General features: G+C 55.5%; 1 protein-coding gene across 2 annotated transcripts; it reads left to right on the top strand.

Moving 5' to 3' along the window:
• The first annotated feature begins 43 nt into the window (after positions 1-43).
• On the top strand, positions 44-25,492 carry WARS1 (tryptophanyl-tRNA synthetase 1). 2 transcript variants are annotated; one of them, XM_047795968.1, is made up of 12 exons: positions 146-164; positions 1,084-1,203; positions 6,698-6,876; positions 11,878-12,091; positions 13,213-13,321; positions 15,099-15,218; positions 16,021-16,203; positions 18,788-18,888; positions 20,204-20,316; positions 20,462-20,635; positions 23,045-23,185; positions 24,301-25,492. In XM_047795968.1, the coding sequence occupies exons 3-12, from the start codon at positions 6,763-6,765 to the stop codon at positions 24,460-24,462; spliced, it is 1,431 nt and encodes a 476-aa protein (XP_047651924.1). In that variant the 5' UTR covers positions 146-164; positions 1,084-1,203; positions 6,698-6,762; the 3' UTR covers positions 24,463-25,492. The 2 variants fall into 2 exon arrangements, with proteins under 2 accessions (XP_047651923.1, XP_047651924.1); XM_047795967.1 differs by lacking the exon at positions 1,084-1,203 and having other exon boundaries at positions 44-164.
• Positions 25,493-25,696: the final 204 nt, after the last annotated feature.

Here is a 25,696-nt window from a genome sequence, read left to right as displayed (position 1 = left end):
TCCGCGGACGCCGGGGCCCCAACCAATCAGCGGCGGCCTCTGGCCGCCACAGCCAATAATGACGCAGTCGATCCGGAAGTTGTTCCGGCCGGACGGCGTTTCCACGGACGCCCAAGCAGCAACCCGTGGCGGAGCCGGCAGTGCTGACGGGCCCGACTGGGCCGGTAAGTGAAGGGATGAAAGAGGGAGGGAAGCCAGGGTGGCGCCCGATCACCTGGGCCTTCCGGAGCCTCCGGCACGCCAGGGCCGGGAGTATCCTCCTCAGAGCCCGCCTCTCTGCCCGCCGGGTTCTGGCAGCACCGGGGGCGCGGAGGCTGCCCGGGCGCCCCTCGCCCCCTTCCTCCCAGCGCCGCCGACCCGGCCTGTCGCCCACTCCCGCGGGCGCCGACCCTTCATCGTCTCCCACCTCTGCCCCTTCCCTAAGGAGGGAGGCCCCGTCTTTTACCAAGTGTCTGCCATGTGACAGATGTATTGCCATCTTCGCAAGGCTTAGAGCTTACTGGTATTTTTACCAGCCTTTTCCCACTTAGTCCCCTCCACGGTAAAGTTAGGAGGCTTCTTTACGCCCATTTCACAAATGAGGAAACGGAGGATGAAGCGGAGAGGTAATGTGACTTGCTCAAGGTCTTGAAACAAGAAGGTGCCCAAACTGGGATCGAAACTCAGATCTGACCCCAGAACTCATGATCTTTCCACTGCATTGCGCCGCCCCCGTGAACGACAGCAGCAAGGAATTTACAGCCCACCTTTCTGCCCCCCAGGACTACACATAAGACACAGTTATTCATACTGATGCTAAGAACAAGGAACAGAAAGGGGGCAGGGAGATTCTTAGGAGGCCAGCTTGGAATAGAGGGTGGCTGATGCAATGACCAGCTAATATCTTGATTCCCAAGGGGGTTTCACTGGTCTCCACCCGCACTCTTCCCTCTACCCACCCCTGATTGGACAGTCCCATCAAAAAGGTTGGGTCAAGAGGCTTAAGCGTTTCTGAGAAACTGGGGGATTTATAAGAAACTCCTATGTGTGGGTAGTGAAGAGTGGGATAAACAGGAAAGGAAAAGAGAAGTCTTTTTCTAAAAGGAAACTGAAAGGAGGAAGGGACGACTATTAAAGAAGAGCTCGAGCTGCACGGGGCAGTCTCAGCTACTCAAGTGCCCGGTGGGACCAGTGGCCACCTCTGCAGTGTCTCCTGCAACCTTGGTATGTATTGCCATCTTCGCAAGGCTTAGAGCTTACTAGTGTTTTTACCAGCCTTTTCCCAAAAGGCTGGAAACCTTGGCTTAGGGGGATGAGGGGTCAGGATTACACTGTTGTGCATTTTACTTCATCTCATTGATCCCAAGTTCAGGTGATTCTCGGCTTCCATAGGGAACAGAGATCCTGGAAGAGCAGTTGCCTGTTGGGATTCATAAGCTTGTCTTTCAGCACCTTCATGTTGGCTGTCGTGTTTTTCACCCGTGAGGCCTCCTTAAATAGTTGATCTCCATTCCCAATATGTCATTGTGATACTCATGAGCATCTTGGGTCTGGCTTCATTTAAAGTAACGGCTTCTTTGCCTTTTAAGATCATTTTCATTTCATTATTTGGAGAAGAAAGGAAGCTTTCCTCCCAGTGTTTAAAAAAGGAAAAGAGGGAGTTGCCGTCGTGGCGCAGTGGTTAACAAATCCGACTAGGAACCATGAGGTTGCGGGTTCGATCCCTGGCCTTGCTTGGTGGGTTAAGGATTTGGCGTTGCCGTGAGCTGTGGTGTAGGTTGCAGACGTGGCTCGGATCCCGAGTTGCTGTGGCTCTGGGGTAGGCCGGCGGCTACAGCTCTGATTGGACCCCTAGCCTGGGAACCTCCGTATGCCGCGGGAGCGGCCCCAGAAATGGCAAAAAGACCAAAAAAAAAAAAAAAGGAAAAGAGAACTTAATCTGTTCCAAGGTTTAACGTGGTAAAGAACTCCCTGCTCGTTTTCTAGTCTTCTGCAAACTCGGCAGTCCAAGGCCATTGTCATCCACACTCTGGCCAGGATGCGAAGGATGGCCTTCCACCTCCTGATGCTTTTCTGGGCGTCCGGAAACTCTTGTGTCACTTTCTCTTCTCTGCTGCTCCACAATTAGCATATTCATGTGTGAGGCCGCCCTCCCTGCAGTTTGCAGAATCTGTGTATTCCGATCTTATCTGTGAGATGATTTCACTCTGGCCCCGGTAATTGTTGTGTTCTGTTCTGTTTAAACAGTTCTGTAATTCTTCTTTCTATTCCTCACCCCAAAGCTGTACCCAGTCTCTTCAAGTGCCTGTTACGTCCTCCTGAGTAGTGGAACCTCTCCAATTGAGCCCAAGATTCAAGTCCCTTAGAAAGAGAAATTGAAAGTTCGTTTTTAAGAGCCTCTCAGCTTTCTCTTTAAAGGCGGGCTGATTTGCTGTGGAGTGTGCAGTTTTGTGTTTTATACTCCTAGTCCTTTTTTTAGAGAAAATAATAATTACTTCAGGATTTACAGCTTCATGTCTTTGTTTTGGATTGTAGTGTTTGTTAAATAGATGAAGAAGTTTTCCTTGACAGGGGTTCAAGGCCCTATTTGCAGTTTACACAGTAAACACTTTAGGCAGTGCCCCTCAGTCTTTTGGCATCGCAGACCCTTTGAGAAAGTAGCGAGCCTGGGTACTCAGAGCGGCAGACGCGCCGGTGTGCGTGCACACTATTGATATAATTTCACGGGTTCTGAGCTCTGAGTAGAAAACCTCTGAAGTTAAATTCTGAAAGTCAGTTGGCAGAGAAAGAAAGGAGGATGTTGACTGGCTGGGAGGAGAAAGAACGTGTGCACGTGAGCGGGGTGGCGCCAGAAATGAGAGCTCTGTTTTCCCCCGAGGCAGTGCACTCACTCAGGAAGTTGCATCAGACACACCCACACACACCCCTCTCAGTGTGGGTGATTCCCAGGCAGTGGGCGTATGTTTCGTGGTCATGCGAGCAGAGTCTGGGGCTGCTGTTTCCTCGGTCAGATTTCTTTCCCATGTACCTCTTACCTTAGTGGGATTCTGATATTTAAAGGTACCCGTTTCTCGCTACACCATGGACCCTCCATGCAGGCTCAACTCATCAGGCTCACCCTCTGTCGCAAGGCAGGTGAGGGGTCCAGAGCTCACCCAGTCATTCTACCCAGTACCTTCCCTAGGAGTGTTTAGGGTAAATTTTTTTTTTTTTTTTGGTCTTTTTGAGGCCACACCCATGGCATATGGAGGCTCCCAGGCTGGGGTCCAATTGGAGCTGTAGCCACCGGCCTGCGCCAGAGCCACAGCAACACAGGATCCCAGCCGCGTCTGCAACCTACACCACAGCTCACGTCAAAGCTGGACCCTTAACCCACTGAACGAGGCCAGGGACCAAATCTGCATCCTCTGCAGTCAGGTTCAGTAACTGCTGAGCCACGATGGGAACTCCTGTTTAAAGGTAATTTTAATCTGTGCTTGATTTTGGTCCTGCCCGCAGACGTCATCTGCTGCCGTCTGTGCGGGATCCCACTTTTGGAAGAGCAAGGGAGAATCAAGGGGAGTCCCCCGGAGCGGCCAGAATGCTGGACAGCTTTTAGCAGAGGGTGAGGAAACCAGACTGGGCGCGCGCACGCGCGTGCACGCGCGGGGCCAGCCTGGCTCTCCCCACATCTCAGAGGGCTCAGTGCCGCCCCAGGACGCTTTAAGAGCACTCTGCAGTCCACGTGGGGGAAATCTACCTTAAACTGGAATGCGCACTTGCAAAGATTTTATGAGAGGATGTAAACCAGAGGGGGAGGAAGTTGAGCTGGATGATTCATGAGATCCACGGGTTCAGAAGCTGCTCTGTAGCAGGGACTAGAAGCAGGTGAATGGATAAAACCCTGTGTTTGCTTCCCTTTCTCTAGGGAAGGCACACGTCACCAAATGCAGTGAGTGCACTGCAGTTACTAACACTGGGATCCTTGCTGCCAGAGCACCCAGCTCGGCCTGTAGGGAAGGGGCCAGGAGAGGCTGCCCAGAGGAGCTGAGGTGGAAGGAGGTGGGGGGCCACGCAGCAGAGGAGAGCAGAAGACGTTCCAGGCCAGGGTGGGGTGGGGTGGGTGGAGCCCGCTGGAGCTTGAGAGCTTGCAGTCACAATTAGGGGGGGGGGGGGGCTCAGCCCCAGCCCGAGCTCCTGGCTCGGCTTCCCCGAGCCATCTGCCTCTCTTATGTGGTGATGCAGAGCAGACACCGAGACCCTCAGCTTTGAAAGTTGGGAGGATTCGGGGTCGCATGTGCAGCATCTGGATGTGATCATTTGTGGCTAGAGATAACTGCACCACTTTGTTATTTGATATGGGCCTGAGTGTTTCTCCTCTGAGCGCTAATCAGAAGGTTCTTCCACATCCCTTCCCTTTCTTGCAGCCTTCCTAAGTTGTGAGCTTTGTTCTAAGTCAGTTTTCTCACCCAACCTCCCTTTCTGGGAATCGAGGCAATTCTCAGCAAGGAGGAGAAAGAAACTGGCTGCTGTCCCACCCCCGCTCAGTCTTATTGTTGCACTGACCTACATAAAGGTTGGTTTAGTTAAAATTTACATTCTTTTTAACAAATGGGTGAATAAAAATAAATGATCCCCACAAATGTCTGTTCTCGGCATAGAATTGGAAGAAAAAAATTTGTTTAATGATTAAAGGAATGAAAAGGCAGAGTTCCCGTCGCAGCTCAGTGGAAACAAATCCAACTAGGAACCCTGAGGATATGGGTTCGATCCCTGGCCTCGCTCAGTGGGTTGAGGATCCAGCGTTGCCATGAGCTGTGGTGTATGTCACAGATGCAGCTCAGATTTGGCGTTGCTGTGGCTGTGGTGTAGGCCGGCAGCTCTAGCTCCGATTCGACCCCTAGCCTGGGAACCTCCATATGCCACGGCTGTGGCCCTAAAAGACAAAAAAACTAAAAGATAAAGAGTTATTCATTAAGTCCTCAGCCGTGCCTCTGACGTCCTGCTGGACATCAGCCTGCCTGTGTTGTCACACTTCATCCACGACCAGACCTGCAAGTTTGTGTCGTTACTGCTATTCCCACCTGACAGCCAAGAGGCTGAGGCTCATTGCAGATAAGTACCCTGTAGGAAGGACAGGGTTGGAGAGAGTAGGCTCCAGGGCCAGACTGCTTATTTTATCCCCTCTCCCTCTTACTGTGTCATCTGGGGCGAGTTTGTTTAGCCTCATCTATGACATAGAGTTAGCAGTTGTGTCTCAGGACTGCTGTAAGGCTTTAGTGAATTGATAGGTGCTTAGAGAAATGCCAGCTACTTAAGTGCCGGAAGTTAGCTGCCCTGGCGTAGCCTCACTGTCATTGTCCTCGTCCTCATTCAAGGTGTGGCAACGAGTTACACAGGAAGCTGGAGTTCAGCCAAGCTCTGGCACCTGAACAAAGTATACTTGTAATGGGTTTCTTTTTCTTTTTTCTTTTTTTTTTTGTCTTTTTGCCTTTTCTAGGGCTGCTTCCTGCAGCATATGGAGGTTCCCAGGCTAGGGGTCTAATCAGAGCTGTAGCCACCAGCCTACCCCAGAGCCACAGCAACACGGGATCCGAGCCGCATTGGCAACCTACACCACAGCTCACGGCAACGCCGGATCCTTAACCCACTGAGCGAGGCCAGGGACCGAAGCCGCAACCTCATGGTTCCTAGCCGGATTCGTTAACCACTGCGCCATGACGGGAACGCCGCTGTAAGGGTTTGTCTTGCTTTACAGTTTGTTAAATGGGACCATGTAGTTTCTGCTCATTTCTTCTCGTAACACCGCTTGAGGTAGACGAGGTTCCTGATGGTGCTGCTTTACAGCTGAGGAAGCTGACACTCGGCAAAGGGAGGTGACGACCCAAGAGGGTGGACTGTGGCCAACCCCGCCCCAGGGTGGTGTGAGCTGGCCTGCCTGGGCCCCGCCTGCCTTCAGGGTTAATAGTAAATAATGACCGAGAGAAGGTACGCATCCACCTTCTTCAAAGGTTTGCGATTAAATAAGGCAGCAGGTGGAGTGGACAGGCTTTCTGTAATTCTGACCCCATCTGGATTGGGCCCTGCCTCCACCCCCACCCCCTTCATCCCGAGAACAGAACAGTCGGCCCGCACAGGGAGCCTTTGGTCGGCAGTATGTTGGTTATGTAGGTTTATGGCCACAAAGGCCTGGGAATTCATCCCCAAAGCAGTTGAGGTGAAGAGGCAAAAGCAGTTTGCCAAATGTTTCTAGCTGTGGTGGCCCGGGGTTTACTTGAGCAGACTCGAGTCCTGCCCGGGTCCCGGGCACTGGGTGAGGCACAGGGCCCGTCAGCAGATGCTCACCTGCTCTTGGTTGGGAGGGTCTTTTTTGCCACCCCTAAGTCTGTCAATCACACCGATTCTTTTCGGCCTCATCATTAGCATCGGTTCTTCCTCATTTTTTGTTTGTTGGCCACGCCCACAGCCTGTGCAAGCTCCTGAGCCAGGGAGCAAACCCACAGCACAGCAGCGGTGGCAACGCCAGATCTTTAACCAGCTGCGCCACAAGAGAACCGTTCTTCCTCTTTTCCCCTTTTTCATGGCCCCAAGTTTCTGCTTGTATTTTTATTGTTATTTCATCTGTGACCTTTATTATAACTCACCCCCAGGCTTTTTTGGAAAGAAGGACTAAGAGGCAGGAAAAGAAAAACAGCCGCAATGGTTTGTTAATCTCACGCTCTCTCTTCTGTCCCCGCAGTTTTGTCTGGACGGCTGAGCAAATCTCCCAGCACCCTAGCCGGCTGTGGCCTTAGGTCCCGGAAAATGGCAGATGTGCCCAACGGCGAGCAGGGGTGCAGCTCCCCGCTGGAGCTATTCAACAGCATAGCTGCTCAGGGGGAGCTCGTGAGGTCCCTCAAAGCCAGACACGCGGCAAAGGTAGGTCGCTTTGCTGGCTCCTCCACACGTGCGTCTGAGCCTCGTCTGCAGGGTCTGTTGGCTCCTCTCCTGGGGCACTTTGCTCTCGCCTGAGATCCTTCCTTGTCGGCGTGGACGCACGTGCGCTCGGAGGCCGCTGGGAAGTACAGCAGCTGTCCCCCCTGCCCCTCGCCGCCACCTGCTCCCAGAAACAACTCTTCCCAGTTCTTTTCGCTGATTGTTTTGATACGAAACCCCGACAGCTCTCAAAGGCACACTCATTTTATGGCTCCTTACTCGTTTTCAGTTTTCAAGGTTGGTGCTTTCACCGTGGAAGGCAGGGAATCAGCGTTTTCATAGGCGCCCCCCCATGCCCCCAGCCTCCAGCCCTGTGCCGTTGCTCTGTCCACGGCAGCGCTGCTGACAGCTGGCCGCTGGGTGGGCGCTCCTCTCTTCTGCCCACCTTGGTTTGCTCTGGAGTCGCATTTGTCTCCGCCGCTTTCTGCTTGGCTCTCTTAGCCACTGATGGTGACGCACTGCCAGGCTCTCCCCGAGCTGGGTGAGCCCCGTCTCGAGGCACAGCAGGTGCCGTGTCAGCTTCGTCCTCCGGAAATGGTCTCTCCCAGGACCCTGGGCCGGTGGCTCTCCCACCCTGCCCAGCTCAGCACCGTCTCTCCCGCCCCCGCCGGGCCTGTTTCCTGAGCCTGCGTCTTACCCTCCGTGGTTTATTGTGGCGCAGTACATTCCCCAGTGGGTTCTGCAGTGCTAAGGAAATAGTTTTTTGAGATCTGGCCTGGTCCTGCAGTGTCTTCATCTTACTGGGTCCGTAGTTGATGACCAGGCTGGGTGTGGAATTTTCAGGTGACATGACTTTCCCTCAGGATTCTGCAGCCACTGCTTTGCAGCGCCAGCGTTGCTGGGGAGAGGCCAGATGCCGCTCCTTTGTCCTTCTCTCGGGAAGGGTGCAGGACCTCCTGTCTGTCCCCATGTCCTGGAATTCCCTGGGACGGCGCACAGTGCTCCCTGCAACCTAGAAATCCCTGACCTTTAACTCTGAGGAATTATTTCTTTGATTTCTTCTCTTTTTGTTTGTTTCTTTGCAGATTTTTTAAATTCAGAGCTTAGTCCTCTGAATTTCTTATTTTTGACGTATTTTCCCTATGTATTTATTTATTTATTTATTGTTGTCTTTTGAGGGCCGAACCCCTAGGCTAGGGGTTGAATTGGAGCTATAGCTAGCGGCTAGCCTATGTCACAGCCACAGCGATACCAGATCTGAGCCGGATCTGCAATCTACACTGCAGCTCACGGCAACGCCAGATCCTTAACCCACTGAGCGAGACAGGGATCGAACCTGTGTCCTCATGGATCTTAGTCAGGTTCGTTACCTCTGAGCCACAACAGGAGCACCAGTTACCTCTGAGATCTTGATGATGGTGTTTCTGTTGTTCTCTGCCCCCTCTATAAACTCAATTTCCATTATATATTTAAAAAATAATAAAAACCAAAAAAATAAACTCAAATTCCTCCAAGTTAACTTTCTTTTCCTTCTGCCTCTTGCATTGGACACCGTTGGCACGTGCTCAGCGACGCTCGGCTGTGCACTCTGTGTTGAAGGGGCTGCCGAGAGCTGGTCGGAAGCTGACCTTGTGGCTCTGCCTTCCCTGGACAGCATCCCGCTGCTCCCTTCTGTGGGGTGGCCTGCAGTGTCAGGGTCTTCACATCTCTCTGAGGCTAGTAGAGTCCCCAAGAGGGCGCCTCCAGTTTGCTCTCCAGCGGGCATGGGTCCGGTTACTGGCCTTTGCAGCTGACTGAGGCCAAGGATCGAACCTGAGTCCTCGTGCCTGCTAGTTGGGTTCATTACCGTCGAGCCACAACAGGAACTCCTGCACCTGTTTTCATAACACACTTTTAAACCCTCACTTCTGTAAGTATGTATCCAGGGCTGCCAGTACCTGAACCTCCTGGAGAATCCCCAGCAGGAAGTCCAGTCGCTGCCCAATGTTCCCATGTGGTCTCAGCACTGGCTCCTCCCGGTGTTCTGTCAGGTACAGTCACGCGTCTGCTCTCCAGCGTCTCAGGTCTTGCTGCTGTCATCCTCTTCCTGTTTCCGGTAAGACCTCTCGCTGCTGCAGCGGGGGCTGTCGGAAGTGCAACCCAGGCAGCCTGCATCTGACACACAGGCACCTCCCTTCATTCGGGGGTCACCCGGCTTCTTCATCACCACCACGTCCTCAGCCAGCGCTTCCCGGCCCTGTCGTCATCTTTTCAAACATCTCCTCCCGGGGTCTCACCAGATGGCGTCAACCCTCTCACACTCATCCCCGTGGTTTGTTTTGACCCTGCGAAGCCCAAATAATCCGTTACATTTTAAAAGAAGTAAATAGAGGTATCAAAAGGGGGGGGATTTGATTATTCACAGAAAGAAGTTTACACGCCAGGTAGAGCTCAATGGCTGAGATTAAGTTGGTTTTTTTAAAAAAAAAAAAAATCTAAGAACTTAAGTAAATGACCCAAATGCTGATGATCATTTACTCTCTAAACCCATTTTAGAGACCTGAGAGGGGTATTTTTGTCATTTCACATTAGATTTGAATAACATGGTTTTAGTTAGTAATTCTTAGTGACCCCAGGTGTGTGCATCGGTGTAGCAAACGAAGAGCACTCACCACAGCTTAGAACAACTCTTCCGAGGGGGGGCTTTGACTGATGCTTGGCCAGCAGCTCACAGGAGAGGCCAGGTTGCGTGATGAGACAGACGCGTTAATGAAGGGAGTTGGTATCTGACCCTGAAATGTGTTATCCAGGAAGCACCTGATGTTTTAGAAATCCCCTGTGAACAATGCAGCCGAGCCACTTGTCCAGTGTGACTGCCGTGGGCTCTTCCTCTCCCATCTCTGCCATCAGTCTCGGTCAGCGTCCTCGGCAATCTTTCTGCTCCATGTCCTGAGAGAATGACACCCTCCGTGTCTCCCGGAGGATGGGTCAGAACCCGGCAGACAGCTTGAGCAGGACCTGAGGTGACACTGGGTCGTAGGGGTTCAGATAGAGAACGGAGCCTTTTTTCTTCTCCTTTTAGTTTAGGTAAACTTTGAAAATTGAAATATGCCATTCTTTCAGAAAAGTATGGAGATCATTAACAGGCAGCTCCCTGGATTTTCACAAAATGACCAAACCTGTGTCATCAGCGACCCACGTGCAGATGGAGGAGTGGCAGTGAAGCCAGGCCCCTTCAGTCACTGCCGCTACCCGCCCAAGAGAGGCCTCCCCCTGACTCCCACCGTGGATAGTTCTGCCTGTGTTGGAACTTGATATAATCAGGGTGTGTGGGTGTGGGTGTGGTCTTTTGGGTCTGGCTTTTTTCCGAACAAGCATTTCAAATCTGTTTGAATGTCCTGGTCCCTGTTAGACTGAGAACGGGAAAATAGATAAGACGAGCCTGCTTCTCTGTTTCAGCCCCCTGATGACGGCCGGTCGTTGAGCTAGGGCCCTGGTTAAATGTTTGACTTTCAGAGGCCACCTCGTTGCAGCCGAGTTAGGCCAGATGGAGTATGAAGTGTCAGCACAGCCAGTGATGCAGAGGGGACTGACCGCAGGGGCTTCGCAGCTTGCTGACCCCCGTGGGTCGTCCGATGGCTCGGGCTTGCTCACCGTCTCCTCTGTGGCAGGTGGCGCTGCAGAAGGGACGTGAGTAAGACACGCTTGCCTGTCTGTTGCGTGCGCTGTATCCGTGAGGTTGTTGATCCCACAGCTCCGGCTCATTTAAGTGGCCCTTCCAGATAGTTCCAGAGTTTGAAACACCAGTCCGGGTCTCGAAAGCCCCCTGCAGGGGGGCTCTGTGGTCCAGGGCCGCACCCAAGTTCTCCCTGAAAGGCGTTTGGTGCTGTGCTGTTTCTCCCCCGGGACGCCCAGCTTATGGCACCTTGCGTGTAAACTCTAAATGGGCATGTTTGTATTTCCCACGGCCAGCAAGTGGGACTGTATATCTTCTTTGTTTGCAGTCTAATCTGGCAAGGCCTGTTAGATTTAGCAGTAGAGCTTTAGGGTATGGCATGACTAATCTGCTTAATTAGGTTTGCTCTTTTAAATGCCAGGCTTCCAGGGGTGGGCTCCTGTGGGCTTCTGCAAGAAGAGGTCCTTAGGTTTCATTTTACACTTGTTTTAAAACACTGAACATGCAAACACTTTGGACAAGCTTGATGAGATTCCAAAACGCAGTAGTGTAACTGTTCCAGTGAATCCCTCCTTAATTTATGACCTGAAAGTCTGTATTTTTCCCCTTGCCTTTATCCGTTTTCATGACGTCTGTTTGAGTTGCTGTTACTATCTGTGGTGACATCTTTGTTTACATCTCCATAAATATTCATCTCAACCTGTGTGTATTACAAAAACAAGTTCTAGGGTACCTGATTCGTAGAGCTTGTCACGTAAGTGCTCTGGCACCGGCAGTGTTTAAGAAATATTTAGCACATTACCTCTGTCAGAAACAGCGCAGTAAATGGTGTCGCCACACTTAGGCTGTAGTGTTGGTGGCAGTCTTTCAGAGTACTAGAACAACAAAGAATACATTCAGCCACAGCTGGCTGTGTGTCCGTGGGCCAGCAGCTTCACCTCTCTGGGCCTCAGTTCTTCCACGGGGAAAGGACAGTGACAGTGAGGCCTGCCTCACAGCGTTGTGAGACCAAGCGAAGTAATGTGTGTGAAGGCTTTAGCGCAAGGCCTGCCACATGGCAGCGGTAACATTCAGCAGATGGTACCTTGTTGTGTTTTTTTGTTTGTTTGCTTGCTTTTTAGGGCCACACCCACAACATATGGAGGTTCCCAGGCAAGGAGTCAAATCGGCGCTACAGCTGCCAGCCTACACCGCAGCCACAGCAAGGCGGGATCCTTACCCACTGAGGGGGGCCGGGGATCGAACCCTCGTCCTCATGGATGCTGGTTGGATTCATTCCCGCTGCGGCACTCCGGGAACTCCAGCTGTTGTTCGTATCTTTGACCTTCTCCCTTATTTCCTTTGTCCAGGATGAAATTGATTCCGCAGTAAAAATGTTGTTATCCTTGAAAATGAGCTACAAAGCTGCAATGGGGGAGGATTACAAGGCTGACTGTCCTCCAGGGAACCGGGCGCCAGGGATTGACAGTGGCCTGGATGCCACAGAAGCAGGAGACGATTTTGTGGACCCGTGGACAGTACAGACAAGCAGTGCAAAAGGCATCGACTATGACAAGCTCATTGGTATGTCGTGCGAAGAGCCCCAGCTTTTAGACGTGATTCCGCTAATGTTTTCTAATTTGAAGTAATCATAAATCCCACCAAGCTTCAATGCCAAGGGGAAAATAGATCCTCGGGTCTTTTGGTGGTGCATTATATTCCCAAAGGATTGTTTTTAATTTCCACAACAATATAAAATGTCTTTCAAAATAATGATGTATGGCAGATAGCTTAAAAGAGGCTTTTTCTTTTTTTAAGCAATTCAGAACTTGGAGAAGGTCCGTTGAACTGAGAACTGGGCATCTTTTTTTTTTTTTTCCTCTTTGGGGGGCGCCCTGTGTCAATATGGAGTTTGAGGGCCTGGGGTCAGATCTGCGCTGCAGCTGTGGCAACGCCAGATCCTTTAACCCTCTGTGCCAGGCCGGAGATGGAACCTGCATCCTAGCGCTGCAGACACCCCACCAATCCCTCAGTCGCACCACAGCAGGAACTCCTGACCTGGGCATCTTTGCAGTCATTGAAGCTGTCACTATCTTAGTGGCGACGAGTCAGCCATAGATCGCTGTGTTTCTCCTCTGGTGGCACTGAGTGCGGAGCGCAGGAGGGTGACTTCTCATAGCTGGCAGGTCTTCGCTCCCAGGCCCACGCCCTTCATGGTTGCGGGGGCGGGAGAGGTCCTGCTTAGGAAAAATCCTTACTCTGAGGTCACTGTTGGCTGTCAAAGAAGAAACAGAGCGAAAACATTCTCATCCAGATCAAAGCCATTTTCCGTGATTTACGGATAGACTATCAGTGAGGACAGATGTTAATTCGGTTAAAGACTGTTTAGAATTATGGTTTGGTTTAAATTATACCTTAATAAGCAATAAGCAGCCATGAGCGGGCGGAGGGTGTCTGAAGTTACCAGCCAGGCTGCATTCTGCGGCTCTTTGCCAGCAGAATCTAATCCCAGACAGAGAGCATTTTGTCCTGCGGCCTTTCTCCTGTCCTGCTGCTGTGGCCTCAGCTCTGGGCTGGTGGAAGGGACCAGCCACGGGCCTCAAGCCCATCGGGGCTGTTAGGATGCGCGTGGGTCACCCGTCTGTCTCTCCTTTCAGACCCCCAAACCGCCCACCACCTAAGGTCACCGTCTCTTTTTTTTCCAGTTCGGTTCGGAAGCAGTAAAATTGACAAGGAGCTGATAGACCGGATAGAGAGAGCCACTGGCCAGAGGCCACACCGCTTCCTGCGCAGGGGCATCTTCTTCTCACACAGGTCAGGGCTCCCCCGCCTCTGCTTTTCGAGAACAAAGCGACCAGGACACCGTTCCCGCCAGCAGCCTGGTCCTTGGGGAGAGGGGGCGCCAGTTGGCAGGAGGCCGGTTCCACCCCCGTCCTGTCGGTCGGTCGGTAACCGGCTGTGGGGTCGCACCCGACCCTTCACCTCTGGCCCTTGTTAGTTTATTCGTGTAGTCACAAGGGGGAGAGCAGGTCCACGGCAGACGAGAGTCCTGCCAGATGATGTGCTGTAAATCATAAAAGTGCCCTAAAACCAAAGAGACGAACGTGACCCAGTTAGCAGTTCCCGCGAGACAAGCAGGAGGCTTCCCGAAGCTACCCGCGCTTCCTGCGACTGCTCTGGCCCGCTCGGCAGTGACCTCAGACGAGAAGCTAGTGGAGCGAACTGGAGCAGGACATCCCTGCCTTAGACCCCGAGTCCCACGCAGGTCCCCCAGAGACCCGGACGTTCCAAAAGTGGTTCTGCCTCCCGCCCCACACGTCACCTTAGACCCGGGCCGTCTGTGAGGCCGTGTGAGGAGGACTCAGTGCAGGTACTGCTGTCTGGATTCTCCTCCTCTGGAAAGGCAGCTGTTCCTCTTCTCCTTGGGCCCACTTTCCCCAGAGGCTGGTTTCACACCCCGCCAAACAGTGCAGTCCCTGGCGGGGACTTTTAAAAACAGATCCTGGAGTTCCCGTCGTGGCTCAGTGGATAATGAATCCAACTAGGAACCATGAGGTTGCGGGTTCGATCCCTGGCCTCGCTCAGTGGTTAAGGATCCAGCGTTGCCGTGAGCTGTGGTGTAGGTCACAGACGTGGCTCGGATCCCGTGTGGCTGTGGCTGTGGTGTAGGCTGGCAGCTGTAGCTTCGATTAGACCCCTAGCCTGGGCACCTCCATATACTGCAGGTGCAGCCCTAAAAAGAGATAAATAAATAAATAAAATTAAATTAAAATATAGATCCCCAGACCCACGAGTCTGGAAGGTAGGGCTCCAGCGGCAGCAGTGTGGAGACAGCACAGCCGGGAAGGAGGCCCCTGCGCATGCCACGTCTGAGGACCCAGGCCTCAAAGAGGTGGATGATTCTAGAAGAACTCCCAGATGAAGACCGCTGGTCCCAGTGTGACTGGAGGGGCCCAAATCTCATCTCCAGCTGGGGATGTTCCTTGCCCCCCCCCCAGGTCAGGGCTGCATTTCCCCAGTCGGGGTCAGCAGAGTCCCGGGGCTGTGTGGCTCTCGGCAGGGCCTTGCATTGATGGCCCAGTGTCACTCCCAGGCTCTGCAGCGGACCGTATGTCAGCACTGACATTCGGAAGGATTCCGAGAGATCCAGCGGCCGCCCAGCCATATCCAACTTTGAAGCATGCGATTCCCAGCGTGTGTATCTCACTCTTTAAATCACAGGAGAAACCAGTTGATAAGTTTCCCGTCGTTCTGATACATAAGCACCGACGATAACGAGCCACAGGGATGCTCGGGTTGGTTGTTCTCTGGATTGTCTCCAGACGTGGCTCGGATCCCGTGTGGCTGTGGCTGTGGTGTAGGCTGGCAGCTGTAGTTTCGATTAGACCCCTAGCCTGGGCACCTCCATATACTGCAGGTGCAGCCCTAAAAAGAGATAAATAAATAAAATAAAATTAAATTAAAATATAGATCCCCAGACCCACGAGTCTGGAAGGTAGGGCTCCAGCGGCAGCAGTGTGGAGACAGCACAGCAGTTCACGCTGTGGTTCTCCTCTCAGACCATCCCTCTGCTCTCTCCTTTTCCCGTCAGAGATATGAATCAGGTGCTCGATGCCTATGAAAACAAGAAGCCGTTTTATCTGTACACGGGCAGGGGCCCGTCTTCCGAAGCAATGCACGTGGGTCACCTCATCCCGTTCATCTTCACGAAGTAAGTGTCCGCTCGTGCGACGGTTCTCACTGGTATTTGTGACTCAGAGAGCCCACTGGTCCTGTTACTGATGATTTTGTTATTTTGAAATTCCTTTGAAACACGGGAAGAGTAAATCAGCAATAGGTCTGCCAGTCGCAGGTGACAAATGGATGATTTTGCCCAAAAAAAGAAAAGAAAAAAGAAATATCCGTCCCAGTCCTCGTCTAGGACAGACGAGACGGTACGCGGTCACGGCCTGAGCTGCCGAGGTTTGGGGGCTCGGTGCCTTGGCGGCTTCGGTTCCCCTTGTTCCTGGTGTCACTTTAGAGGAATGTGGGTGATGGAGAGAGCAGCACTTCAGGGTCAGCGGGACCTGTGTCCTCCTGTTCCCTGTCTGTGTGACCGCAGAGGAGTTGCGCCTCTGGCCCTCAGATTCCACATCTGCCAGAGAAAGTAATAGTACCCACCTCATACAGGTAGTGAAAGGCCTGCAGAGATCCCCGCTGGCTCCGCAGGTTAAGGATCCGGCGCCGTCACTGCTGTGGCATGGGTTCAGTCCCTGGCCCAGGGTTTCTGCGTGTTGCAGGCACTGCCACAAAAAGGTCTGCAAAGCAGCTGGCACAGAGCTGAGGTGCAGGGCCCTCCAAGTTAATCAGTGGTGGTAGCCTTATAACAAGAGCCAAATTCACAGCACTGCCAGAGCCTGGGGTTTCGTGGACGGGGAAGTTTTGACATCCTTAGCAGGAACGGCATTTTCAGAAGCAACTTGGGGGCGCTCAGCGGGCGCCAGATGCCAGCCCCCGTGCCCTGTGCCTCTCAGGTGGCTGCAGGATGTGTTCAACGTGCCCTTGGTCATCCAGATGACGGACGACGAGAAGTACCTCTGGAAGGAGCTGACCCTGGAGCAGGCCCACGGCTACGCCGTGGAGAACGCCAAGGACATCATCGCCTGCGGCTTCGACGCCAACAAGACTTTCATCTTCTCCGACCTTGACTACATGGGGTAAGGAGAAGGCACGCAGCCGCCTCCCGAGGACGTCCGTGTGGACTGGGGGCCTCCGGCCGTCGTGGCCACAGCTGCGTCCCAAGTACCACGAGGCCTGGGAAGCGTTTCTCTTCTTTTAGTCGGTGCGCGCTGGTCTCGCTGGCTGTTGGGACGTCCACCCTCACCTGTGCTGGATGTGCGTCCACAGGGCAGGGTGTCCCCAGGGCTGGTCAGTTGGGCCATCAGGGCGTCTTTCTCAGTGTACCTCTCTCCCCGCAGAGAAAAGACTCGCTGGCGACACAGTCCCCTCCCAGTCTAGATCTTTAAGTCAGCCACCCAGGGGGTCAGAACACCTCCTTGTGAAAGTCCTCCCGTCGTAACCTCTGCGGTCTTGAACTCCATCCCAAGTGTCCTCCGGGAAGTGTGTTAGAGAAGTAAGACGTGGTCTCGGTCTCAGGAAGATGCTGTTCTCTCAGCAGATAACGGCCTGAGCCCCGAGACGTGCTGCCCCCACGGCTGCGGGAATCTGAGAGCCCGCGCCCCAGGCCCAGCTCTGTCCCGGGTGGGCTCGGTTCATCCCGGCAGGTCCTTCACTTCTCCGAGCCCCCGTTTCCCTGTGGCGGGGGACGGAGCGCCAGGGAGAGGTGGTCCAGCAGATGGGCTCAGAGCGCCCTGCCCGGGCTGGCGTCCCGACCGCCACCTCCCATGAAGCTCGGCAGTGAGTCCTGGACAGGCGTTGACCAAGCATGACTCGTGTCCGCCGGACGCTGGGGGCCGCCCCTCGGTCCGGTTCTCTCCACTAGAGGTCAGGCTCTCCCGCTAGAGGTCAGGCAGTTATAACAGGTTGTGAACTGGGTGATGGTGAGACCTGCGAGGACCAAGGGACATTTACCTGGGGCTGGGCCGGCCAGGGCCCGCACTGCCACGTCTGAGGACGAGGTCCTGGCCCTGAAGCGCTTCGAGCGTGCGTGGCCCCTGCCGAGTGCTCGGTGCTCCTCTAAAGCCTCTTCCAACTTAAAGCACCTCCACTGGCCGCCTGCCTGGGGGAGGAGCCCCGGGACAGGAGTGTGAGGGGCGAGATACAACCAGGTCTGTTTCTTGTCCCAAGGCAAAGCCTCAGTGTCCTCACGGGGGTAAGCCCTGGGGACAAGTGTTCCTCCCAGGTAGGGCTCCCATGCTCACAGTGCAGCCAGAAAGCCACCTGTCCTTGTGGTCTTGAGAGGCTGCCTTGTTGCCAGGGAGACTAGACACCCCCTCCTTGTGGGGCTGGGGGCGGTTGTGTGCAGTGACCCCAGGTAGAGGGGGGTGCTCCCCAGCTCCCCTGCCCTGGGGATTACCCTTGACGGTGACCTCGACCCCGACCTCCGTGCTGGCCCATCTTCCCCAGGGGGCAGACAGCGCGTCCTCGCAAGTGTCAGCAGCGTGAGTTCTGCAGCTGTCCCCCGGGAGAACCGAGTGCTGAGCTGGTTCCTACTCTAGCAGGATGACAAAGCAGGCCTTTCCGGATGGTCATCGCGCTCTGCTCTCTGACGTGTTCGTGACACTCGGGTGGGGGCCGCTTTTTCCTTTTTTATCCTCATGGTGCCTGACAGGTAATAGGGCCTAGAGGAAAAGCTTCTGAATACGTTCGTCAAAAGATGCAGTGTAGGCGTTCCCATCGTGGCCCGGTGGTAAGGAGTAGTAAAGACTAGTATCCTTGAGGATGCGGATTCGACCCCTGGCCTCGCTCAGCAGGTTGGGGATCTGGTGTCGCCGCAAGCTCTGGCTTTGGGCACAGACGAGGCTCGGATCTGGTGTTGCTGCGGCTGTGGTGTAGGCCAGCAGCTGCAGCTCCAATTCAGCCCCTAGCCTGGGAACATCCGTATGCCTCAAGTGCGGCCCTAAAAAAAAAAAGATGCAGTGTGAGAAGACCGCTGGCTTCTTCCCCCTCAGCCTAGTTCCCTCTGATAGCAGAATGGCTGCCACAGATCCAGGCCTCGTATTCCCACCCCTCACCCTCCAGGAAGGCGCCACGATGGCCCAGCCTCGGTGCTGGGGATGGGGTCGTGATGTCCGCGGTAGAGGGAGGCCCAGCTGCACTGAGAGAAGCCCTCCTTTCTGGGCCCAGCAGTTTCTATCCAGACACTCCATCCAGCAAATCCGGTTGACCCTTGAACAACCAGGAGCTTAATCCAGTCCGCCCTCCATACCTAGATTCCTCCACACCCGAGGGTCAGCCAGCCAGACTGGGTCATGGAGGAGCGGGCCTGTGCTGTTCCAGGGTCAGGGTCAGTGTCGTCTCCCCCAGCACAGCACAGTCTGTCTCAACAGAAAAGCTGCCCCAGACTTGGAGCCCCACATGCTCAGCCAGGGAGCCGTACCTCCTCTTAGCCCCCGATACTAATCCGGTGCATTCTTGCCTCACTGGCTCATCAGCTTCGCCGCGCTGAGAGCCCAGTCCCTCCGCAGGTGCAGTGTGTCACCTTTGCCTGCTGCAGGCGCCTGTGGGGGGCGTCCCAGCACCCTCCTGGCACGGGAGTCCCGGCCTGGGTCCACCGGCAGGGCTTTGCCCTCAAGGGTGCCACCCTCTGGGGCTGGGCCTTGACGCTGGCTGTCTCTGCAGGATGAGCCCGGGCTTCTACAAGAATGTGGTGAAGATTCAGAAGCACGTTACCTTCAACCAAGTGAAAGGCATCTTCGGCTTCACCGACAGTGACTGCATTGGTAAGAAGCGCCCGCCCGGCCCCCAGAACAGAGCCAAGCTCAGGAGGAGACCCCAGAGCGGCTGCTGGGGTGGGGGACTCTTTCCAGGGCCTGTCTTGAGGGGCTCGCGAGGAGGAGTGCAGAGGGCCAGGTCGCAGAGGCTGATGGGAGGCTTTTCACACGAGCAGAACCCTCAGATGTTCCGAGTCAGTCTTGACAACTGGGGCAGAAGCCCTGTGCTTCCGGAAGAGTTTTTAAATCCTGGGAACCTGGGCATCTGTGGGGAGAGGTCTCTGTGGGGGCTGCCCTGAGTGAGGAAGGAGGCGGGGGGCATGGGTCACAGCCAGCTGCACGTGCTTTGCTGCCCAGAGACCCGGGTTTGAATCCTGGCTCAGCCACTTGCTGGCTGTGCACTGGCTATGGGAAACCAAGAGGTGTTCCGAGCCTAGTGTCCACCTGGGGACGATGGGGACACCTTCTCCATGGAGCTTTGGGCTGCTGTCGCTGTGTGCTCTAATGGGGGCGCGGGGGCGATGGCAGAAGTGAGGTGTCTCTTTCTGAAGAGGGGAGGGAATGGCTGCCAGGAGAGAACATCGTTGAGGTGGAGTCCAGGGCTGGAGCCACCCCGGCCCATCGCAAGCACCTGCGCAGTGCGGTGGGGTGGCCTGGCCTGGCTCCGTGTGTCAAGGGGCTCACGAAGATCCATGCCCTTTGACCCCCAAATTCCACTGCCGCGGATCTAAGCAAGTGGCACTAGCAGTGTTAATAACAGCAGCATCCAAAATGCTGCGAACAGTTTTAGGCACCAGGGTACCATAATTCCTAGCGACTAAAGATGAGGAAGGACCTAACCCGGCCCAGCAGGTAGAGAGCGGCTGATACCGTAGACCCACCTGCAGGGGCACGTGCAGTCACAGTGTCACGGGTGTTGCAAAGTGGAACCTGTAAGGAACAGACTGGAGAAGTACAACTAAAACGGAGCGGGGGGACCTCCCTGGAGGCTCAGCCGGGTAAGGGCCCAGCGTTGTCACTGCTGCCGTGCAGGTTCAGTCCCTGGCCTGGGCAGTGGCCCATGCCGTAGGCGCGGCCAAAAATAGAAGTAAATAAGTAAATAGGTAAACTTTTTGAAGTGGAGAGAAAACAAATGAAAAGAAGCACAAATTGGGACCGCAGGTTTCTTCTTCTCTCCCTTTGTCTGTAGTTTGCCGCTTTCCGCCAGTGTCGTTACTTTTCCAGCGGGAGGAAGCCCGTCTCTGTTCCTCCTCGTCCCGTCCCTGGGGCAGCTCGGCCGACGGGAGCCGGGCTCGTGTGTAAGCGCTTCTGTCCTCCTTTCCAGGGAAGATCAGCTTCCCCGCCATCCAGGCTGCTCCCTCCTTCAGCAGTTCCTTCCCGCAGGTCTTCCGAGACCGGACGGACATCCAGTGCCTCATCCCGTGTGCCATCGACCAGGTCAGGAGGCGGAGGCCTCGCCAGCCGGGGGTGCGGGGCCGAGTGGGTGCTCTCAGCTCAGCGCAGGCTGGCGCGCGGCCGCGCAGGCCCGGCCAGGGGCTGCTTTTCTTCACCCGGCCCCTCCCGCCTGCCCGCCCACCCGCAGGACCCGTACTTCAGGATGACCAGAGACGTGGCCCCCAGGATCGGCTACCCCAAGCCCGCCCTGCTGCACTCGACCTTCTTCCCTGCCCTGCAGGGGGCCCAGACCAAAATGAGCGCCAGCGACCCCAACTCCTCCATCTTCCTCACGGACACGGCCAAGCAGATCAAGACCAAGGTGAGCACTGCCCAGAGCGGGCAGCCCGTGCCCGCGGAGCTGGCGCCCTGGGGACCCGCCGCGGCTGCTCCGCCCCCGTCCCCAGATACCAGGTGTATTCTTCTGTTGTCGTCTCTGCTTTTCTCACCAGCACTGTTCAGGAAGCAGAATCATGGCAGTTTTCTTCAGTTAGAGTTAAACAATAGGAAAATCTACACACTTCCGAGCACCAGCTATGTTCCAGGAACCGGCAGGTGCTTTCTGTACGTTTTTCGATTTTAAATCGCACCGGGAGACAGTGAGCTCCCTTTACAGATGAGAAGGATGAGGCCCAGAGAGGGTGCCCAGCTTGACCAAGTTTCCACCGGAAACCAGCAGGTGCCCTCCTGGCCCCTGAGCAGCCATTACCAAGCTGGGGCACAGCGACTTTTTTTTTCAGCGCCTTCTCACTGAGACACAGAACTGACAAACGTCTTTCCACGCGACAGTCGGGGCCGGCCCAGGAGTGCTGCGCCCAGCACAACATGCAGCAGGAGCTCAGCAAACGTTTTCTGAGTCACCAGAGAGACTAGAGGTCAAAATTAGTCTGAGCTTCCTTATTTTCCAGGCCGCGCTTCTGGGGCTCAGCTCTGAACTGCCGTATCTGTAGAACCCTCACTGTTCCGCACAGCTATTGACATTTTATTTGGAAGCGTGTGTGTCTGCGGGCGGGACAGTTATGCAGCAGTGGTACTCTGCAGGCGTCTGCGCCGTGGCAGGGCCCCTGCCCCTTCTGGAAAGTCCCAAATTCTGGCTGACAATGGGGAGCCCTAAATAGCAGAACTGCCTTTCAGGAAGTAGCAGCCGCCAGGCCAGCTTTCCCACCCTCGGTTGGAGGCTGGTGTAAACAAGGCCTTTTCTTTCTCTTTCACTTCTGGCTGGAAATTCCAGAGCATGGAATGCAGAAGAGGGGAGGGCTGTTCTTGTTCCTCCAGCAGAGAAGTCGTTTTATCTGGGGTTCGAGAAGTGGTTTTAAAGCGGTTGTGTGTGGCTCTGGGACACTTCTCATTCGCCCCGGGACCGGCAAAGGCGGAAGAGTTGGGCGAGCGGTGAGTGTGTGAGGTCAGGAACCACTCAGGCTGCAGGGGCCACCAGCATCCCCAGCACCCTGTAGGGCAGGACGGTGTCAGGCCAGGCCTTGTTCTCAGCCCCCAAGCCCACCTTCAACTCCACAATCAGGATCTCCAGGCCAGCCAAGAGAGGGGGCGTTGGGCCAGCCCACGCCCGAGGTTAACAACGAGAGCCATGCTGGGGACAGACGTGGCAGCTTGGCTACGTCTGCTGTGCGCTCACCCGTGTAACCCCACGGAGTCCTAACAGCCACCTGGAGGCTGTGTGCGTTTCGTAGGGGTCAGGCCGCCTCCCTGTGTTCATGGCTGGGGACTGGCCCCCACCGCTTACCTGCCTTGAGTGAGCGCCCATGGCTGTCCATGTGCCACTGGGAACCTCCCAGACTGGAGACGAGGCCTACGTGAGGTCATAGGCAAAAGCGGGCAGAACCAGAGAGTGCTGCCCAGAGTAATGTGCAGGTCAGAAGTAGCCAGTGGCACAGCTCCTTTGTAGTGGGGCTGAAACGAGCCTCCCACCTCCCTGGGCTGTCGGAGCCCACCCAAGTCCAGCTTCCCTGTCCCCAGAGCCACTCGTCGCTCCCACCAAAGAGGATGGGCTTCTGTCCTGCCAGCCTGCGGCTTCCTCTGCTGCTTCCAGGTGACCCACTTAGCAGCCTGCTCCCGAGCCCCTCTGGGAGGCTTCCAGACGCCTCCACTGAGACAGTGACCCCCCCGCACCCTGTCCCCCCCGAGACGCACACACACAAAAATGAGGAGGGCATTTGGATAGCGGGTTTTCACACATAGGCATTGGAAGAACTTTGGGGGAGCTCTGTCTCCCCCTTTTGACACCGGTCCTCTCACCGCTGGACCCTGCTTTTTCTGAGATTATCTTCAGTCCTGAGACCCCTCGTGTCCGTGTCTGTCTCTTCCCTCGGCTCCTCAAACCGCGTATTTCCAGATGGAGTGTGCCTGCAGGCCCCGCCGCCCGCAGGCTCCGTCCTCGGGCCTCCCGTCCCTCCTCCGCGGTGGCAGCGGCGGCCAGTGCGGCTGCCCGTGTCCTCCGAGGGCCACTCGCCTCCCCCGGGCCGCAGCCCCGCCCCCTCAGCCCTCTTGCTGCGAGGGCGGCCTATGTCCGTCCTCTTTCGGAACCTGAGGACACTGTAGGACGTGTCCCTGCACTTGAGCACAGGTGCCCTTGGGCTTTCCCGACCCCGAATACTGTCTCTGGGGAGGGGTCGGGGCCCCCTGCGCGGGCACATCCCCCAGCACTCAGCCCCGCCAGCTGCCACCCGCGGGTGGCCTGGCCGACCAGCACCTGAGTGTCCTCTCGCTGGCGCAGGTCAACAAGCACGCGTTTTCAGGAGGCAGGGACACCATCGAGGAGCACCGGCAGTTTGGGGGCAACTGCGACGTGGACGTGTCCTTCATGTACCTGACCTTCTTCCTGGAGGATGACGACAGGCTCGAGCAGATCAGGAAGGTGAGGCGGGCCCGGGGCGGCCGCGCGAGTGCCTGGGCCTGAGGGGCAGGCGCCCAGCTGAGGCGAGATGAAGCTTGGCTAGGTCGGTCGTGCCCTTGACCACGTGCCCAGAAACCTCATGGACAGGCAGTTCACAAACGAGAAAATACAGACTGCTGGTCAGTAGCCACACAAGAAGGTTTAACCTACTAGTCGTCCGAGAAATAGAAGCTAAAACAAGAGCAGCAACTCAGAAAGTTCCCGTATCAGATTTCGAGGGTTTGTGTCCTGTGTGCGGAGACGGTGGCCCTGACTCTCCCAGGCTCACCCAGGCCGTCGAGTGCTCCCAGCACGGCCTCGCGGCCAGCAGCGTGGCGGTGAGTGAGCGCCGAGAGCCTGGAGACCAGCCATAGCCTTTGCCTCCGGTTTTAAGTTCTTAGACGCCTTTCCAAGGAGCTAACCCCGAATAAGAAAGCGCTCTCTGAGCAGGGATGTGACGATGGATAATAGCAGAAGTCGGGAACAGACGGAGCAGCAGGGCAAGCCCCAGCTAAGGGTCGTCAAGGGGGGACACCAGGAGGGAGGTTCCGATCACACAGGGCAGCAGGCAGGACAGCAGGCAGGGAGAGGGATAAAAAGACCCCGGACTGGCCCGTGCAGTGTTTAGACAAATGTGGCAGGAACCAGATCTAAAAGAAAACATACCAGGCCCGCAACCTCTGGGCACCAGCTTTGCCGGTATTTTTCTTCCTTTACTCTGCTGCTGCTTCGTGGTGAGTGAGGGTACTTGATCAAGTTTATTCTGAGTCCGTGTCACTTCCACAGTCAGAAAACTTAAAAAGATCCAGGAGAGAGTTCAGAGAAGCATTAAGGCTGGAGGGAGCCGTCACCGGTTCGGCACTTGGAGCCACGGCAGGGGTGGGATGGGGGGCCACCCTGTTGTCCCCTCGCTGTGACGGGACAAGTCCCAGCTGCCCGCCAGAGCCCGCTGCCGGTCGTTTTAAGAAAAGCATGGTTGAGGGTACAGGGTGTAGAAGGTCTCAGCCCACGGGCCAGGCTCTGCGGGGACGCTGCGCGGGGCCGGAGGGGGTGCCGGGCCGCGCAGCCGTCTCACGGCGGCCGTCTGCTCCCGGCAGGATTACAGCAGCGGGGCCATGCTCACGGGCGAGCTCAAGAAGGTGCTCGTAGAGGTGCTGCAGCCCCTGATCGCCGAGCACCAGGCCCGGCGCAAGGAGGTCACGGACGAGGTGGTGAAAGAGTTCATGACTCCCCGGAAGCTGTCCTACGACTTCGAGTAACCCTCTTTTATGCACACGGTCTAAGAGACGTAATTTACCAATAATCCCAGCCTAGTCGAATCACCGCTACCCCCAGACTCTGCCACACGGTAATTGCTGGCCGGGCGTCTGCAAGCCCTGTGTGTGGATCGGGGCTGTCCTTCTGTCTCCTGTGAGCACGACCCCGTGGGGCACCTGGGTGCCGGCTAACACCCCGTGGTCACACCGATCAGTCCAGCTGGAGTCTCTCCCACAAAAGCGGCCCCCAGGGCGTGGGGCAGGGTGTCGGCTGGGCAGCCCGTGCTGGTCCGCCGGACTCCTCCCACACGCAGACGCGCTCCTCCACTTGCTCTGTGAAAGAATGTGTAGTCTGGGTATGTCTATCTGGCATCATATACGATCCTAAAACTAAAAAGTGCTTTGAAAAGTTGATGGGAAAGTTGAATGGGCGTAAGATGCATTTTAGCCCATGTCCCCCCCAAAAAAATTTAAAAAGAATTACTGGCTAAAAGCTTTGCTCTGCAGGTGACTAGATCTCTCATCCTGAAAGCTGCCTATTCGCCCTTTCTCAGAATTGGCCAGTTGTTATTGAGTCTTTTGTGGGTGAAACTTGCTGATCCCCTCGCTAAACTCCAGACTGTGCATGTACTCGACTCCAGGAATCAACTACTAATGTTTGTTTCCACCAAATAATCCTAGACACTCCATCCCGAAACCAATGGCTGTTTTACTCTGATGGGCCTGATCCTGAGGGGGTCTGTTACCTTTGCAGATGCTTTTGTTTTGACACTTGACTGGCGTGGAAGTCTGCACAGAGCAGTGCCCTGCCTGTGTCCCCAGACGGGTGGACGTAGCTAGACCGCATGCAGCCGCCCTCCGGGCCCTCGGCGGGGCATCTGCTGGAGGCCCATTTAATCGTGCGTCCTGGGTGGTTTCGGAAAAGCAGAAGACCCCTCTTGGGTCCAAGTATCTGTCCCCTCTGCAGGCGCAGGGCCCACTCCCGAGTGCCCAACTCTGGTCTCACTCGTGACAAGTAAACTTCCTTCGTTCCTGCCCGTGTCACTGTGCTCTGTCAGGGAGTTGAGGGGCGAGCGGAGGCCTCGCGCCAGCCCAGGGCCCTGCTGTGCCTACACCTCCGTGGGTGCCCGGCGGGAACGCGGGATGGAGACAGGCGGGGAGGCAGGCTCGCAGGCATCCACTGGGAAGGGCCCCGCCTGCCTGGCTCACCCCCAGCGGTCTCCCTGCTGCCAGCTCT

Source organism: Phacochoerus africanus, chromosome 9 (assembly GCF_016906955.1).
Source record: "Phacochoerus africanus isolate WHEZ1 chromosome 9, ROS_Pafr_v1, whole genome shotgun sequence".
In the NCBI taxonomy this organism is placed as follows: domain Eukaryota; kingdom Metazoa; phylum Chordata; class Mammalia; order Artiodactyla; family Suidae; genus Phacochoerus; species Phacochoerus africanus.
The sequence above is the reverse complement of the archived record's forward strand: the minus strand, read 5'-3'. Positions and strand labels throughout refer to the sequence as shown.

Coding starts and splice junctions, on each gene's coding strand:
- WARS1 (XM_047795967.1), top strand. CDS start 59: ATGACGCAGTCGATCCGGAAGTTGTTCCGGCCGGACGGCGTTTCCACG. Junction 6,877..11,877: donor AAGCCAGACACGCGGCAAAG/GTAGGTCGCTTT, acceptor TCCTTTGTCCAG/GATGAAATTGATTCCGCAGT. Junction 18,889..20,203: donor CACCGACAGTGACTGCATTG/GTAAGAAGCGCC, acceptor CCTCCTTTCCAG/GGAAGATCAGCTTCCCCGCC.